Here is a 20,354-nt window from a genome sequence, read left to right as displayed (position 1 = left end):
TATTCTTGATTCTATAAAGTTTCCATGAAATATTAAAGAAAAATTCATATTTTTATATCTATTCTCATCATTGATTATTGATTAAAAGTTTTTTCAACATATATATTATGTATGCTAACTTATAATGGGCATTTTTTATCGTAGCCCCAATCATCTTTTATCATATCCGCAACTTTCTCCCCAATCATAATTACTGGAATATTGGTATGTCCAGTGATAATTTTCGGCATTATTGATGCATCAGCAACTCGTAATCTTCTTATACCTTTGACCTGTAATATCAATGTAATATGTTAAATAACTTAAAGTTTAATTATCGATAATATATCGATGCAATATCATAGAATTAGCATTTTTATAAAAATGTATTTCAATCATTTAATAACGCTAAAAAAAAAAAAAAAAAAATACAGTATATCTTAATAATATATTTCTCGCTTTAAAGGCGTAATTGTTCGAAACAATAAATTATAATTGTATTCAATACGCGAATGTTACATGTATGGATTGTTAACTCACTTGTAATTTTGGATTAACAACACCCGTCGCATCATTATCCGCTCCCATTTTACAAGTTCCCGAATAATCGTACATTGTAAAAGTAAATGTTCTTAAAGCACATTCCCAATATTTATTCGAATCATATTCGTAATGTTCACATCCTGGTACAGCGAAATTATAAATCTTTGAATTGAATCGTAGCATTGCCCTTGTTTTGCTTATTTCAATGGCCGTCCGTATTCCTTTTATCATAATTTTGACATCTTCCGGGTCTTCGAAATAATTCGCAAATATTTTTGGTTTCGATTTTGGATCTTTATTTCGTAGTAAAACCTTGCCCTTACTATTTGGATGCATTAATATTGGAAGAATTGTCCATGAATGATGGCCAGCAATTTTAGAAAATATCTTATTCCAATATTCGTCCGATATATTTAAGATATTACGAAGAGAGTAATCGGAAATAATGGACGTACCGATAAAAAGTAATTCAACGTCTGGAAATCCGTCTAAAGTCCTATGATTGCCAAAATTGACAAAAGCTAGTGCTTCGTACCCACCTGGAACTGTATAAGGCCCTATCCGTCTATTAAAGAAGTCCTTTAAATAAGGCTTTAAAGGATTTGTCGTATCATTGATGGCAATACTAATTGGTTGATCGACTAAAAAAATCAAACCGCCGTACGCAACATGATCCATTAAATTCTCGCCAATTGGTGAATCATGAATCATTTGAATGTTCATTTCATTTAAATGTTTAACTGGACCAACACCCGACAGCATTAAGATTTGAGCCGAGCCAATTGCACCAGCACAGAGAATAATTTCTTTTCTTGCTCTCACCCGGTAGTTTACGCCAAGTTTTGTAAAATCTACGCCATAAGCACGTTTAGTTAACGAATTTATAAGCACCTTATTGACGTGACTAAGCCTTGATAAAAACAGATTTTTTCTTTTACTTGCGGGATTCAGGTATGCTCTGTTGGTGCTCATCCTTGTTCCGTTTATCATCGTACACTGGATGTACGAAAAGCCAATATCTTGATTAGCATTATAATCTATGATTGGATATCTCATTTCAAGTCCAGCTTCTAAAAAACTTTCTGCTAATGGCGTATGGTAAGGCGGATAATTTATGTGAACTGGACCTTTTGTACTGTGCATCATCCTATCGTACTTTAAATTCTTGATTTCAATATTCTCAAGCTTCTTAAAATACTTTAATAATTCTTCGGACGACCATCCGTCATTGCCCATGGCAGCCCATCTGTCGTAATCCAAAGCGATTCCTCTCGTCGCTATCATATAATTTAAAGCACTGCTTCCCCCCATAACTTTACCCTTCGGCCAGCTGCACCGTTGATTTTTCATCCCTCGACAATAGGAATTGGATCGTTCAGTATGGAACTTCCAATTGAGATCGTTGCTGAATTGAAGATAATGAGCTAGTAACGGCATGTCCATAAAAATATTTTCACTTGGACCGGCTTCAATGAGCAGTACCGTCACGTCTTTTATCTCACTGAGTCTTGAGGCTACCGTAGCACCCGCCGTGCCACCGCCAACAATTATAAAATCATACTCTTGATTAAGCTCCGGTGTGCTATCTTTCAATTTATTGTCAATAAAATCTTTGTTTTCGTACAAATATTTCAGTGCCCCGTTAGCCAATGATGACAAGGTTTCTCTCACGGAGCTGCTGTCCTCTGTAAAGCCGTAGAGATTTTTATAACTCAGGACGTTTCGCCTATATATCGATCCACAAACTTCGATCAAAGCCATCATAATGGGTGCGAAAATTAATATATTCATATTGCTAATTGCTTAAAAGAATTTAGCATAACTATAAAAAAAAATAAAACAAAAAAAAATGAATATGTAAGCTAAAAGTCAAATATTTTTCATTTCATTTCACTCCCGCAATTTAACCACAATCATTATTTTATCCCAATAACGTAAAAACGTTTCGTGGTTTTAAGGTCTTTTTAATTTTGAACAATTTTCACCAAACACTCACGTTTATATTTGAATTTAATATTATGTTTTTATGATCTTATTTTTTTTTTATGTATACGACAATGCCATTTTCTTCAAAGTTTCGTGTAACTTAAAACACAATGAACAAACGCATCTGCTCTTCGACATTCATCGAGCAACGAATTTTCGCATCTAAATTTATTTGGAAACAATATGTATGGAAAGGTAAAAGATGTTTGTTGCTGATTTGGCAAACATACATGAATGCTATGCGAGCAAAAATACCCTGAAAATAAGCCAAAATTTCTATATTATCAATCATAATTTAATATTTTCATCAATCCGCAAAAAAAGGAAAGAAAAAGAAATAAATAAAACAGAAAAAAAGAAAAAGTTTTAATGTTTAATTATTTGTTATTACAAACATGAAATTACTTGCTTGAAGCATTACATTACATAAGAATTAAATAAGAAATTATTTATAAACATTGACTTGTTGATAAAGTGAATTTTAATTCTACTGAAAAAATAATTCATTAATTAAGCCATAATTGCCACTATTGAAAACATTATTTTTTAAACAATAAATATTATAATGTGTATTTCATTCGTTTTAAAGCGCTCATATTTAGACATACATGTAATCTTGTTGAAAGATAGCATTTATCGAAAGAAATGTTTACATTTATTGAAAACGGTTAAACTTTATCGATTATTCAACTATACTAAGAATCCTATGCCGTTCTAAGCAAACTTTCACATTTAAAAAATGTTAATATAGTTTGAGTAAAATATTTTTTTCAAGTACTAATTTGCCATTTGAATGAGACATTTAATTTAAATTTGAAATAAGGATATAAACAAATGAATATAAAAATTTCATACTTATAGATAAACATTCAATATGTGTGTGTGTGTGTGTGTGTGTGTGTGTGTGTGTGCGTGCCTTAAACATATAAATTTAGTAGATAAATTTTACGTTAAATTTTAATTCAATATAAATTTGTTTATATTTTTGTACATTAATTTAATTTGTACATAATTGGATTTAAAAAATATAAATAAATAATAAACACAAGTATTCTTTTAATTTATTATACATACATGATCTTTATTATATATAAAGATTATGGTTTTATAAATAAACTTGATAAAAAAACTTAAATTATTTTTAAAGATATAAGGTTTAAATAGTATTCTTTTAATATTGTTAGAATTACATTATCCACATACAATCCATATACAACCATATATATATATATAAAACGAAATATATCGAAGGATACATTAAAGCATAAAGTTTAAATAAAAGTTTAAATTCATGAATGATAAAATATTAAAATACTTAACATTCTCTTACTTATGATTTTTAAAAATTTTATTCACCTTCTTCGATTCATTTACGGTTTTTACTAATTTTATATTTTCAATGTATTGCGGTCATGAAAAATTTATTTTTATTTTCATAAGAAAAATATAAACAGAATTCTTTTAAAAAATAAAAATATAATTAAAATGCTGTCTATCTTATACAAATAAGATATTTTTTACACAAAATTTTTTATTTAGTTTTCCTAATTTTAAGAACAAGTTTGTCCCCGTGAAATAATTCAAAATAATATAAGTATTAAAATTGTCGTTAAAATTAAAATATTCAATCGTCATTATTAACACAATATTTATAGAATATGTACAGATATATGATTGTTATTAACACAATTTAGCCGAATAAAAACAGTATTTTTCTATAAAATATAAGCAAGATTGTTTAAGGAATTCAAATATTAAAATTTTTCTTATAATTTAGAGTAACAAATTCATTAATTTTGAATTTAATATTTATAGTATTATTAATATTACTTAATGTTAAATAATAATTTTAAATAATATTAAATAATATTAAATAATTAATATTAAATAATAATAATAAGATTATTATCACATTACAAGTATAAATGTAAGTACTTATCACACTTAAAAATTGAACAAAATTAATGTCACGTTATTTCGCACAAAAAAATATTTATAATTTTTGTTTTGAAAAGTTTTGCAAATTCAACTCAATACTTTAATATTACATAATTAAGAATTATTTATTGATTAGTCAAACTACTTATTAATGGAATTTCATTATGTCTAGTTAATTTACTTATAAACCAATAAAATGCTGTGTATTTATATTTATATAAAAATGTTTTTAATTATTTAACTTAAATAAGTTCATTGTGGAACTACAGACGTTATTATTCTTAACAGTTAATGCTGATGTTTTTATATTACATAAATGAATAAATAAATTAAATGCAAATATATTGTAATGTTTAGAGAATTTATATTTGAATGTTAGAAAATAATTATTCTTATTTTTTCATTCAAACTTATTTCGTATTTAAACCAGAAATAAGTATTTTCACAAATGTTAATGATAATAACTATTATTAAATCTAAATGAAATGTATTGCTTATTAACCATAGAGTACGTTATAAATGAATAAGTAAAAACATTTTTTATAGAATAAAGAGAAAAATATAATTGTAATAATAGATAGATAAATAGATAGGATAGTTGATATTTTAATTTACAACAACCACTATAATTTTGTTCGTCTAAATCAACAAAATTCTTTACAATAATACAATTTCTTGATTTAAATAAACAATTCAACTGTCATAGATTTAAATCAATATGGCTTTAATATTATAATAACAGCAGCTGTATACTCATAAAAACAAACATTTCGCCAAGTAATCGAGACTAGATGAATTAGATTATGAATTATATATAAAGAGATAAATTAGAATTATGAATTAAATATAAAAATAAAGTTTGGAAAAAATATTAGGCACCTATTTCAGATTCATTTGTAATTAAATTAGCATATACAATGAAATATTCAAGAAGATTAATGATGAAAGAAAAATATTAATTACATAATTGATTGTGTCATAATTAATTTTAACCTAAAAACTCTAATGAAATTAATTCACATTTCACTTAAATTATTAAAAGTGTAATTATAATGCTTATAAATGAACTTTGAAAAATAGATTGTTCTCGATGATAAATTTTTTAATTTAGAGGAATTCTGTATGATAAAAATGATGCTGGAAATAGAAGAAATTTATTTATATAACATAGAGCACAATTTATCTTTCCTCTAATTTCAATATCTTTATATTGAAATTTATACATACATATTTATAAATTATAAAAAAAAAAAAAAAAAAAAAAAAAAAAAAAAAAATCCCCTTACTTACTTAACGTCAACTAGACGAATTCTATCTAATAAACCCTAAAGAAACGCTAAAAATCTAAACAAAAATGATTTCTAAACATAACCTTTATGCCAAAAAGCAGCTAAATATTATTATTTGTATGATTAATTAGGATTTTGCAGATTTTACTTGTAATGAAAAATGTATTTTGCATGATGAATAAGACAAACAGGATGAATATATTAATTTTTTGTTTTCATTTATAATTATTATAGTTATAATTATTTTATTTCGTAATATTATTAAAATGTGAAATATGTATTAGCTGAAAGTAAAGTAATATAAACGATTTATAGTTTCAGTGAGAAAAGTATATATTTACTTAGCCACGTACATAAGGATAATACTGACTTCGCCACTATAATGGTAAAGACTGATAAAAGAATATTAAAAATTCTATAAAACTTTCGGCACTAAATTTTCCCGCAATGAAATAATAGGAAGAGCCGAGATAATATTAGCGTGCATTAGAATTCATCAATGTCAAAGTTTTATAAATATCACAAAAATTACAGCTTTATTTCAAGCAATCAATTATAAAATAATCATAATAATACTGCATGCAGAGGAAGGAGAGAAAAGGAGGGGAGCATATTTAAGAGGTCGGCCAAGCTCAACTGTAAAAGGCCGCGTTGCAATAATCGTAAAAAGCCGGTAACAAGCCACTCCACGCAGGTTGAAAAGTTAATTTCACTCGTGTGATCAGCCGTCGTCGCTTATGTATACGCTGATGTCGTGTACCTCTCATTAAACGGTAAGCAAAAAGGCCTCGACAGCATTGCCGATCGGAGGCGCGTGAGCGTCAATATATAAATCGCATTAAAGGACGGTATCGAACGTAATTAATTTTACCGAAGCAGCGACATGGTAGTGGAAAAGTTTATCGTCTCGAACGCAATAATGTCATTTTATTTTGAGCCTTGTTTGATTTCATAAGTACAGCAACCCGCAATACGTGCGAACCAGCGTATATGTATGCATACGCTACCTGACTCAATACGTATAAATCCTAAATCTATTTCATTTTATTATTTTCATTTACTTATTTATACGTATATGTAGTAGTGACTGAGGGCAGACTTTTTTTGTTCTTTTTTTTTTTTTTTTTTATTATTTACTATGATATTCCAGAACGCCCCGAGCAGATATTGCACTGTCAATATTGTGACGCGGCAGTTGGTTTAATATTATCCTATAAAGTACAACTAAATCTATTTATTCATCCAATTATTTATATAAATGTGATATGCGAAATTTTGATATATTTCGATAATGATTTTTCTGTATTTTAATTTTGTATATTTGCAAGAAACGCATGCGAATAAAATTCGAAGATTTTATGAATAGAACGATACATCGATAATATTGAAATATTTTTTGAAATTTTTTTTTATTTACAAAAGTTTTTTCATATTTCAAAAGGTTGAATAATATTTGTCCCGACTTTACTCTAATGATTATTTAAAAGTTTATAGGAATATCGTTATTAAAATACTTTTATATTAAAATGCCTACTATATATTATGTACATATGGTAATTTACTTTTTATATTATTAGATACGACTGGTTGAAAAGATTGTAATACATGGTTCATACGTGGAATTATTTGCTGATTATTTATTATGTTAATCTCAATTGATAATAAATAAATATGATAGATTTTTATTAAAATTTGGGCCCCTCCAAGTAGATGTCCATTATTAAAATATTTATCTAATATTTAATACTTATTCGCTCATTTAACGTGATAATAATAATAATAATAATAATAATAATAATAATAATAATAATAATAATAATAATGATAATAATAATAATAATAATAATAATAATAATAATAATAATAATAATAATAATAATAATAATAATAATAATGATGATGACGACGATGATGATGATGATGGTGGTGGTGATGATGATGATAAATTGTAATGAAAGTAAAATAATTATGTTATTAATAGAATTAATAAGCTAAAATAACAATTATCATTTTTTCTTTATTACGTACTTATGCATACGTTGTTTTTGGCTAACATATTGAATTGCTATATAAATTTTATAAAACATTTATTGAAAATATTGCTCACTTCATTAATAAATAAAAGTATACGAAATGTTTCATTTGTAATGATAATTTGTTTTTCATATATTTAACTGCGTTTTAAACAAATGCGATCTAATCACAAAAAGCCCTACGATATTTTGTATCCCGAAAATTTCATAAACTTACAAATAATAATTATTATAGAATAATCGCGTACGTAAAACATATCTAATTAAATGCTCAGCGACACTTGAACGTGCATTAAACAGCAAAATGAAGAAACATTCGAAGAGGAATAACAATTTTTGCTCACGACTTTATAAAACTAAAAAGAAAAAAAGAAGTTTTTAAACATTAAAGTGAATAAAAAGGTAAAATATATCCAATTATAGATAACGCGCCTGTATATACGTGAATACGTAATAAGTCTAATCAGAGTTGTGTTTCACCAAATAATATACATAACTATTCGTATACTACATATTAATAAAAATTTAATTTTATTTTCTTTAATACTGTACGTACTACACCGGATGAACATTCTCAATAATATAATATTTGGAAGAAAAAAATGAAACAAGGTGGCCTCATCCTCCGAGAAACGTACGTGAAATTTAATGATCTAGTTATGACGTTCGTAATAATGCATTGGTCTTCGAAAATCTATCAATCATTGTTTCCAATTTATAACCATTTCGCGGCCACGCGATTACATTTATTATGACAAAGTAAATTATTTTCTCAAATCTCGCTCGATCTAATAAATAAAAAGTCACGTAATGAAAAAACATTCAATTACACACAAAAAAACTAATACATCATCGCCGGTACTCGACCTTGGAATTGCCGCCTCGCGATTATTATTTATCTTGCCTCGTACTGGCATGAAAAATTAAGTATTTAATACAGATGTGCAAGGATACATCCACACGAGCATTAACGGGCATCTCCAATTTTAAGAAGAGTATAATAAATGCATACACGTCACTTTTCAGAATTATCACTTTCCATTGAGAGAAGAAGAGCCCGTCGCTGCCAGCCTCAGGAACCAACGACATCACGAGCAGGAATTGGAAGCCTCTCCTCCTTCGCCTCTCCTCCCCGCCCAACCCATCTTACGATCAATCTATTAATCCGCATCAATCTCAATATCTCTGCTTAATTAGCGCAGGAGCGAGTGCTCCGTATAATGGCGAACCGGATTATATTTAATAAGCCGTTATGCGCGGTGCGTGGGAGGGCGAGAGCCGTCGGCCGGCCGAATGCGCAGACAAAGAGAGCGCGAGTGCCTCGATGCGGGCACGCGTCGTCCCCTCGGCACTAAGCTCGTCGATATTCCGAGCGCGTTTCTCCCCCGCCGCTGGTCCGTCAGTGCGTGTGCTTTTTCGTCGTTCGCTCCTCCTTTTCTTTATTCCGCGCTGCTCCTTCCTGATTTGGTAGCTCCGGCGCGCCGGGTCCGCCGGATCTCATTTGGTTGGGATTTTCCGTCCCGAGCGCCGATTATAGCCTCGCTATGGCTTGTCGCCTGGTTGTTATCCTCGTATGACGGGGACTCGCTAATAATTCATTAATAATTTTATGCTTTTGATTTTCGTAGAATTTTGCCGTCGCGCATAAGCCCCAGCGGAATCGCTCTGACGTTCGAGCCGACAATTATTTAGTTAAAAATTTTGCGCGCGAGGTTTATCAAGTTTGGTAATTAATTTTTCGGGATCGAGCTTTAGATGGCGAGCAACTCTGCGACAACTCGATGAATAAATTCTCGCTATTTGACATCAACAATTTCAATGCTTCTACTCGCGCTTTTATTGCCATGTGCGTTTACTTATATGCGCATTCTACATAATTGATTAATCGACACTTGCACGCCTCTTTATATTTTTCAGATTAGAAATTTCCCTTTACATTATTTGACAAACGTTAATTAAATTCTTGATTTCTTGGTTGAATATTACAATTTATATAGCCGTTGTCAATTAATTGTTAATAAACCTCTACCGTTTCTTATACTTTGCCACACTTCTTATTTATCATTGTTTTGCAAACGGCATAAATTTGATTATACACGGAATGTTAAAGTAATTGAAAGCGCCAAATTTTATTCATACGTAAATGTGCATAAATGCAAGTGCGCTTCGTTGTCATTTACTTGAAAAACTAATTATAATGCTTAAGATAAATGTGCAACATTAATTAAATTTAAATCTCTTATCGGTTTAAATACATAGTTTTCAATTCATCTAAAATAAATGTATGAACTATAAATGAAAATTTTCTTTGTTAAATGTTTCAATTTGGAAAGTAGCTTTGTTTAAATTAAATATACGGCAAATTTTGGCATTAAATTTCTTTAGTGATTTCACCAATTTAAATTCAAACTTTTTTTTTCTGTCTGCCTAATTATTTACAAACATGCGCGCGCGTGAGCACACGCGCACACACAAACAAACAAACACAAACACGTGCGCGCGCGCGCATAAACATACCCTTAAACGTTCACACACACACACACACACACACATGCAGATATATTTATGATTGTTCCAGGCTATTTGTTAAAAACTATTTGCAAAAAACTCTATTGACAATAGTTTAAGTTAATAACAATTGAAAAGATTAAAACTATTCATATGATACAAACGTAAGTGTCAAGAAAACAGTTTTAGCAGACTTATAATCAATTTATATATATTAATCTTATGCGGGTCATTCATATATCTAAAATACAATAGTGTGAAACATAGCTTCTGTAAGGAAGTGACTTTTAACTTGACAAAGCCGAAATATTATTCAATATTAATATCTCGTTAAGTTATTTTATAAAGCGTTAATTACTAAAATTTTATAAAATATTATCAACCTAATTAAGAAATTCTATAGTATTCAAAGTGAATTAAACTATTTTTTTGAGCATTAAATTGATTCTACAATACTTTTGTAAGTATACTTTTTTTATGAAACCTCATGTTTTATTAAGTACTTCTTTCAATAAAATATTTTTTAAATTATAAATATCATTTGTTTACTGGCTCATACATTAATACATTCTAATAAATGAATTTTTTTTTACATATTCATATAACACAAAATTTATGTAAAACAATGTAATGTGAAAATTATTTAAAAATATTTTTAATATTAATTTATTCGTAAAGACAATGATTGAAAAAGTTAAAATAATATAGCATTTACATTTAAAATAAATGGTATTTAGAAAATATAATTTAATCCTTTGACGTATTGTAATATTTAATTGATTTTATCTATAAAAGGATACGTAAGAATAAATTTATTATACAATTGATTATTACTAGAAGAAAAATTGTTATTATTAATTTAAAATCGAGTTAATTATAATATATACCGTAATTATTTGTCGATTAAATTAAATATAAATATATAAGTCCACATTAAAATTATTAGCTACTTTACATTAACTAGATGAATTAAGTTTAAAGACTTAAAAATAGTTGTTATCGAAAAGATTAAAACATATGTAAATTGCACACCCCCATAACCCACACGCGCGCACGCACATATATTATGCGTTGATTCTATATGCCTTCTAAATTTACTTTTGATAGTTTCAAATTTTTAGTCATTTTTTAATTGAAAAATAAAAAAATAATAATAATACAATACCATGCTCAGTTATCCATTGAATCTTACTCATAATACTCGGAAAACATATAAATACAGGAAATTAAGCATTTGCGTAGCAAGTTATTTTGAGACACTTCGATAGCAACTTACGTAAGTAAAAATAATTTCAATTTAAATGTAAAAATAACAAGTGTTATAGATGCTGAAAATTATAGTAAGCATGCAGCAAGTATATAATCAGTATAAATATATAGCGGATCAATCAATTAAAACTCATCGCGACAAGCACAATAAACCAACGTACACGAAACCTAAGAACAAGAGACAGCGGAAACACTTAAGAAAATAAACTCCGATCAATTGCACGCCTTCGCAATGGTATAAAATCAAATGCACACGCATGTAAATATTTAAATATTCGGTGACTGGTATAAGGCCATCTTATGTTTCTGTCTCTTCGATCATAACAATGATCACGATCACGTGTATAAGAAGTTAGCATAAGAGGTTACGTGCATTTTTTTTTTTTACCTCAAGATAGCAGCGCTGCTCTTGTCATGTTCGTCAAGGGAATGTGTGTAATAAGGGTCGAGTTGAGTCAACCGATAAAAATTTCTCGACAAACAACTCTTGTATATTATTTAAAGAACCTCGCAGGTGTAATAGCAGTCGTGAAGTTCGCTTGAATGTCTTTAATATATTTCGCGAGTGTAGTGTTGGTGAGGAGGCTTATGTCTTTCTCACATTATGTTATTTACTTTGGATTATTCGTGTAAGTCGAGATGAAGAAGATACATGAGACGCAAGGAGAATTTAATTGTAAAGCAAAAATTTTGTAATCAAACGAACTTTGAGTTTATGATTTTCCTTCGCAATTAATAAAATAAATACGTAGTCATTACTTGATTGTTTAGCCAGCAATGTTAAATTTAATTATTATATCACTTTTTAAGATTTTAAAGCTTACGCGGCTTATCAAATATAAACACAAAGTAAAATATTAAGATTGAACTTATATATTTTCAATGCTAACGTAAATTTATTCTCAGAAATATAAAACAAAAAATAAAAAAAAAAACAATAAAAAAAAAAATTAAATGCTATGTTATAAAAAGTTTATGATCAATTAAATTGAAACAAAAAAAAAATTTTTCGGAGTTTATCTCATAAAGATAACTCTAATTGGATAAAAAAAAAACTTTTATATAATTAATTAACGGTAGAAACGTTTGTCCATTATTTATAAAGATTATTTTGTAAATACCGAAGCATTCCAAGAGCTTTCGGTCTTCATAATAATCCAGGAAATTCTTAGAGCTTTTAAATTAATAAATAAGCCAATTAGTGATTTAGCAGAAGTAAGGATTATCTGTAATGCAATAGAATAATTTTTATTGCGAGTATTTGTCACATGAAAAATAGTCACACAGACACTACTTAAAAAAGGAGATAGAACCTGTTTTTTCTGTCGCGATCGCGCCGTGGCTTATTGCACAATTTATGCGATTTACAAGATTACTTCCACGATAGCATGATGTTAGATAAAATTGAAGAAGTCATAAAACCAATTTGTCAGGAACTATTTAATTATTCGAAACATGCTCAAATGACATAATTAAGAATGTTTATTACAAACGTTTTTCGATTTTTAATACTTTTCTTAATTATATAATAATGCATATTAGGCTTATTTACAATTATTTAAAAAACATTTTCAATGCGAATTTAATTGTTATGTTAAACGGATGCTTTCTCATTAAAATTTAATAATAAAAATAATTGATTGAAGAAGAAAGGATCTGGATATGAATATAATAAGTATGTCTTTTATTCCCGTTGATCGGCCATTTTTAATAAGATCTTAAAATTATCCTTAAACTTAATCTTTCTCATTCAGAATTATTACAATCTTTTAATCAATAAACTTGTAAAAAAATGAATTATTACTAGGCGAATAATATATTATTCAGACTGTACATGTCTAAACTTTATGTTTCAAAAGGCACCAAGATCAAATTAAAATAGTATCGCAAAACAATTCGGTTAAGCAGAAACCATTACTTCGTATATTATTGATATAATTATTTATCATTTACAATTGAGAAATTCAAATATATTACTTTTTTAATTATTTCGTTTTATATGTAATATTATTGAAAGAATTGTTTAATAAATCATATTAAACGTATTATATTTAAATGCAGTTATTTCTAATCTTCAAGATAAATTTTATAATAAATATAAAGAAAATCTTACTTTCAATTCAATTATAACTTATTGATAATTATTGTTTTATTATTTATGGTTTACACGTCGAATTACTAATTTGAAAAACTATATTTGAAATGTCTGTTTTTACTTTAACCTTACTTATCATTAAAGGTATAAACTTGTTTTAATGTATATAAAACACACAGAGAGAGAGAGAGAGAGAGAGAGAGAGAGAGAGAGAGAGAGAGAGAGATATGATTATAGATTATCAATGAAAAAAAATACACCCTAAATGAATTATAAAAAATTATTTAAAACAATGATTTACCAAATCAAAGTATAACATGTTCTTTGAGAAAATGAACTCTAAATCTACCTTAAGAGAATCCTTTGGATCTAGTGATTTATTATTGTTATTATTAATTTTTACTACCTTTCCTGGAAAGACTTTCAAGGATTGCTTCGTTTCTTTTTTGCGAGGCTGTTAGCATTTATTGCTCATAACTTTTCGAGAAGAGCGCGTGAAAGAGAGAAAGAGAGAGAAAGAGAGAGAAAGAGAGAGAGAGAGAGAAAGAGAGAGAAAGAGAGAGAGAGAGAGAGAGAGCAAGAAATTATTACAGGGCGGAGCCAACGAATACTGGTCACACGAAGTATGTATGCGAATGTTTTATATGTAGTCCTTTGAACTGTAAAAATATTGGCCTTCATTTTTCAATATAAAAGATGTGCGACTGAAAAATATAAATATGCAACTCAGCAATATACTCTTGGAACAATGTTTGTAGTTTATTTTTTGATAAAGATTGATAATACCTAATAATAAAAATATTATTTAAGCTCTACGTACGTCGGAGGGTATTTACTTAGAAATTGAACTTACGGATGACGGTGAAATGCAATGGAAATCATTGCTTTTATAAAATTTGCGTTTTTCCAATGGAGGACCAAATATAAGCGAACATCTCGTGACTTGTGTGAGTTATTATAAGGGCTTGAGAAAATGGACACGTAAAGTCGATATATTTTGACGAAGGCGCATATTTTATGTCTTGTTCGAAAATAGAATATAGTATAGGAAGAAAGTTTAAAAGAAAAAAAGAGTTTTCAAATGGGTATTAAACGGATATAAATTTTTTTAAGCTGAATAAAAAATTATTTCACATATAAAAATAATATTCAAAGAGTTTCATGATATAAAAAGAGCACGATAACTATAATTTATCGAATTAAAATTATTTAGAAGTAAAATTTAGATAGGAAATATAAAAGATCGATAATAATCGAGCATTTTATAGGGTAATTAAAACTATTATAAAGAAACAAACAAAATAAAAACTTATTTTCATATAATATCAAAATTATACCGTACATTTTATGATAACAGTATAAGTTTTTAGTTGAATAAACTTTTATTCCCCTCAAAGATTTTTCAAAAATATTACCTTATTTCTTCTATATGTAATATTCATGATGAAATCAATGGAAGTATTTTCCAACGAATATATATATATTAGAAATAAACAATATTTGATATATTATAGAAATTATCTAATATGGGATATGAACAATAACATTATTAGACAAAAATCTTAATTATCTTAAGTACGTAACATAAAAAACAATTTTAATCGCACCAAAATCTTATCTATTATTATAAAAATTAATGGGTGCTGTGTCTAAAATGTTATGAGCTAAACAAACTTTAACGAATTGCAAATAACATAAAATCAATTATTAATATTAGTCGATAATAATCTAACTGCACACTAATAAAAGAAAAGCTTAAGAAAGTAAGAAAAGAAGCAATAAATAATTACAAAACTAGAACAAGAGTTAACTTTTTTGATATAATCTCTAAACATATATACAACTCAAGAAGTTAGGCACGAACAAAGACATTTTAAAGAGAGAAGAATAATGTATTTGTACATTTACGATAACATATACGTCTTTAAATACTTTTTAATAGTAATTCAATTACTAAAGTATTCAATTTTCAAAGTTATATTTCTTCTTTTTATAAGCAAATCAAGTTGTATTAAAAACATTAATTATTTTTCATATATATATGTGTGTATATATTAAGAACATTTTTTAAATGTTGAATATATAATATAAGTAACGATAACGGTTGATATCACTTTTTCGTATAATGTTATATTCTAATGTTTAATGTTAATTTTGACCAAACATTTAATGAACAAATATATAAATTCATAGTAACAAGTATACAAATTCATAGTAGCAATTGTAAAAATATAAGCATATAACGTGATTTAATCCTTTTTACTTTATATTATTATTTATAATTAAAAACTTTCTTATAATTAATATTAATTAAATGGCCTTTTTATAATTTATAATTCTATATCCGTTATTCTTATTAACTGATTAAAAATTTAAATAAGTTTGATTATTAGTAAATTTTGATTGAAATAATCAAAGAGTTTTATCTTTGAACATTTCAGAATTTGGAATTGGTTTTATCAAGTTACATGTTTACTAAGCCATATGTTTCTTTCAAATATTGCAATTAAAGGCAATTTATATCATATTATTAATAAAAGTAGCAGTGCGATAAATGATATTTTATGAAGGAAGCTTCTATTATCACCCACAGTATGTATAATATGAAGGAAGCTTCTATTATCACCCACAAATTTTTTATATAAATTTTTTTTTTTTTTTTTTTTTTTTTTTAACAATTACAATAGGAATGTTTTATAGAACCAATTGCATACAATTACAATGATTTCCAGAAAAATGTTGTTGGGCCTTGGATACTCCACGACTATTCCACGACTTTGATACATTTTTTATTTATTTGAAATACAGCAATTATCATTCTAGCGTGATCGAGCTTATTAATACCGCGATAATGCAGTAAAATTTGGGCCCAAATCATTTCGAGCGAACGTCCATAATTTCTTTCAGATGTTTTGATACAGTGACGCTTGTACTTACATGCGGTTGTACACCAATGACGAGCGTACAGACGATTTCTGACGTGTTATTTAGCTCGAACGATTGCGTACGCTATGTTAGCCTTTAAATTACGATTTTACAGCTGCCGTGGCTCGTGATCTCTAATGAGAAAGTGTACGTGACCATCGCACAAACCTGTGACGCTTTACTTAGCATATACAAATTTGTACTGCAGTATTTTTGTTAACGACATTGCTCTACATGGCAAACTTTCATCTTGAGTGTAAAGGAGTTATAATTAAATGATTTGTTTAGATTGATAAGGGCTATTTTCTTAACGCGAGTTTGGTAAATTCGTCACGTCGAAACAACAATTCATTCAATATATTATTTTAGAAATTTTCATTTTTTCATTTTACATTTATTACAATGCCACATTTGATAGAACTGAGTTATATGTTAAATGTATGCTGCACGAGATTAGATTAATTAATTTAATTATCGTTATAATCCTACCCAATCGATGTTGGGATTGGACGGACGTTTTTTCTCAAGTTAATACAAATTTTTCAAACTATTACTATTCAATGACGATTATTAGTAAAAAATGTTTAAAGTTATATTTCCTTCAATATTAAATGACATCAGAAGATTTAAAGACTTAAATTTAAAGAATTAAAGACACTTAAATAATAATTATAACATTTATAATGTATGGTTTATTATACTAGAAATATGTCAGTATTAGTTAGCTGCCATTTTTTAAATTTCTCTTCGATATCTTTAGATTATTTTAAATATATTTATATTTTAAATTTTAAAATATGTATACTGTTATATTAACCTACTTAAAGGAATTTAGGATATATACATAAAATTATTAACGTCGCAGTTGTAACATCTAGACTCTACTTGTCTTCGTAGTATCTAACGCAATTATCACATTATTAATGGCTGAACACCAACATTTATTTCGGATTCATTCAAGAAAAATTGTTTTTTCATAAAATAAATTCTTATCACTTCTTACCTAATTTCTTCTCATATATTGATATAAATAATAATAATAATAATAATAATAATAATAATAATAATAATAAATTATTAAATTTTTGTGAAAAATCAAAAGTATATGTCAAATTAGAAAAAAAAAGTTGCAATTTCGAAATAGAAATACTTGATATTTATTCTTCTAAAAACTACTACTAAATGAAAATTTCTTTAAAAAAAGAAAAAGAAAAAGAAAAAGATTGAGTTAGCAGCTAATAAGCAATAGAAGTACAAAAGTTCTAATAAAACATATTGCCTTCATAAAAATCTTTGCTTTCTAAATAATTTTAAGATAAATATCTTTAATAGGCAATGTATAGTGTGAAAACGTGACGATACAAAAAAAAAAAAAGAAAAAAAAAAAAAGAAACAGTAACAATTAATATTGCTTTTTAAATTTTTCAATTCTGTTATTTATCATATTTTTCAATATCTAATTTTCTACGTTAAATATTTAGTATAAGAATAAAAACAAATTACATTACAAAATTATTTTTACCGAAAGCTTTCATAATACTCAATATTATTTTAATTTTTTCTATTTAATTTCTGTGTATACATATCGTATTGCCTTTTCAAAAGTTCATTATTTCTTAATTATAATTGTTTTAAATATGAAACTTATACATATAGTTTGATAACTTGATGTTAGCTCTTCAAGATATTTTGCTTTATATTATTACGTACATGTTTGTTCTAAAAATTGTAATACATCGTGATTGTGAAGTTGAGTTTATAATATAATTTCCGCGTTTAAAATTCTCCGAAAGAGTTTCAATATCCTAAATACTGCACAATATCATATTTAATATTAAAGTAATGGAATAGATGAAAAAATATAATTAAGCAATAATATTGTTAATAATTTTATTAACTACTTTTACTTTTTATTGCGCTGATACATTTAAATTAATTTTTTTTCACTCCTTACATTTTTCACTTAATGTTATAACAAATAATTAATATTATATATGTTACTAATTTAATCTAAGTAAAGTTAAAAAAATTGACAATGACTTTATAGGGAAATTTAATTTTTAAACAAATATCCATTGTGAATATATTGGTCAATGTATTATTCTTTATCTACTATAAGGTTTCATCCTGTTCTGTGGTCTTGTAAATTAAAATCAACAAAAGAATAAATTATTTATATCGGTGAAGCGTGTAAAGCGCGCAAATAAGTGTAAATTTTTATATTTATTGAAGGTGTTCTCGGTTTCAAAAATACAGCATCATATGACTATTTAGCACACCATTATGGAGATTATTAAATTAAAATGTAAGTGATGTAAAAATTTACTTTTACAAACTATTTATTGCGAATTTTTCGCAACTTTAGGTTGTAAATTATATTTTACACGGATAACATGGACGAAAGACTCAAATACTTGGTATGAATAAGATAAAAATCGTGGACTTAAATTAATATTAATTTATGCGTTAAACATAGGACCACATATAATATATATATATATATATATATATATATATATATATATATAATAAAAAGATATTATTATATTCGTAATTGTAAATATCACGCGGGATATCTAAAGTAGAATAATATAAAAAGTTATGTAAGGATAAAAAGTGAAATTCTAAACTCATCGCTTTTTAAATATATTCAGCAAATACAATTATTTGGTATTTTATTATAACCTCGTTCATTCAATGACGTACACATTACAAAATTAAACCGGCTTCTCGAGAGTTTCTTAGTTATGAATATCATCACTCAACTAAAATGTATTGCATTAACGCATTAACGTATTGTATTATATAATTCAAACTTATTTCCCTATCGATTAATATTTCCGTATCATAAAGCCTTACGTAATAAAAGTCCCGATGATACGGCATTTCCCCGGCGATTTTCACGAGACTCGTATTACAAAGCGTATGGTAATAATTTGAACTTGGCGCAATCAACGTTAACAAAAGCGAGCTTTGCAAGCCACTTTAAGAGCCACTTTCGTGGAGAGCTCGAGGAGGGCGAATGGAATACGTCAAACCCAGCAAGGCATCCCGGTCGTAAACATTCGCAGGATCGATCGCGGAAAGCCACGTCCGGTGAATCAGTGTTCGCGATTCCACTTCTCACCCTTGCCGCCTCCTCATCCTCATCCTCCTACACATCCACACATCATCCCCCCCCAACCCCTCCCCGCTTGTCACCCCCCACTCGCATCTACCTTATCTTCTCGGTATCTCTCCAACCTCCCACCTCACCCCGCGACGGTAACGCTCTATAACGGTTGCGTTCTCGAATCGTGAAGAGAGCCACGCGAGCTCCATTTCGTCCGCTTCCGGGAATCTTGATGGCGTGCGTTGGCGGTCGAGTGTTTCACGTTGACGTTGCGAATACGAGTCAAACTTATGTGCAATGCCCATGACAAAAGAGCACGAGCATCTTCTTCCCTCCCTTGCTCCCTGACTCCGGCACTTGGCCGAGATATTTTCTTGGCGCTTCTGTTCCGCGAGCTTCGGACGCAAGAAGCTGGAATTTCGCGCCCAACCGGACGCACACAAAGGAAGAAGAAACAAAGAAGGAGCGGATGTTATTGAGGAAAAAGTAAGAAAGAGGTTACGTTTTTATTATGACCTAAGCTCTTGAAAGTCCATCGTCGTTTCGTAAGTGGAGCTCCACCTGCAAGTTTTCAGTTACCAGAATCGAAGTCAAGCTTCGACGGGTTATTCAACAATTAGTTTTATAAGAATTACAGCGCATAGTACGATGTTTGAAGCAACAACTGTAATGCAATA

The 20,354-nt window shown here is 28.0% G+C and overlaps 1 protein-coding gene across 1 annotated transcript; it reads right to left on the bottom strand.

Annotated features, from left to right (window-relative positions):
• Positions 1-82: 82 nt before the first annotated feature.
• On the bottom strand, positions 83-2,306 carry LOC105361983 (glucose dehydrogenase [FAD, quinone]-like). Its single transcript, XM_011499307.1, has 2 exons — positions 520-2,306; positions 83-272 (listed from the first exon to the last, which is right to left on the bottom strand). The coding sequence occupies exons 1-2, from the start codon at positions 2,284-2,286 to the stop codon at positions 120-122; spliced, it is 1,920 nt and encodes a 639-aa protein (XP_011497609.1). The 5' UTR covers positions 2,287-2,306; the 3' UTR covers positions 83-119.
• Between the last annotated feature and the right edge of the window lie 18,048 nt (positions 2,307-20,354).

This window comes from Ceratosolen solmsi, unplaced genomic scaffold, assembly GCF_000503995.2.
Source record: "Ceratosolen solmsi marchali unplaced genomic scaffold, CerSol_1.0 scaffold2, whole genome shotgun sequence".
Taxonomy (NCBI): domain Eukaryota; kingdom Metazoa; phylum Arthropoda; class Insecta; order Hymenoptera; family Agaonidae; genus Ceratosolen; species Ceratosolen solmsi.
This window is presented reverse-complemented; position numbering and strand designations above follow the sequence as displayed.

Coding starts and splice junctions, on each gene's coding strand:
- LOC105361983 (XM_011499307.1), bottom strand. CDS start 2,286: ATGATGGCTTTGATCGAAGTTTGTGGATCGATATATAGGCGAAACGTC. Junction 273..519: donor TTGTTAATCCAAAATTACAA/GTGAGTTAACAA, acceptor TTGATATTACAG/GTCAAAGGTATAAGAAGATT.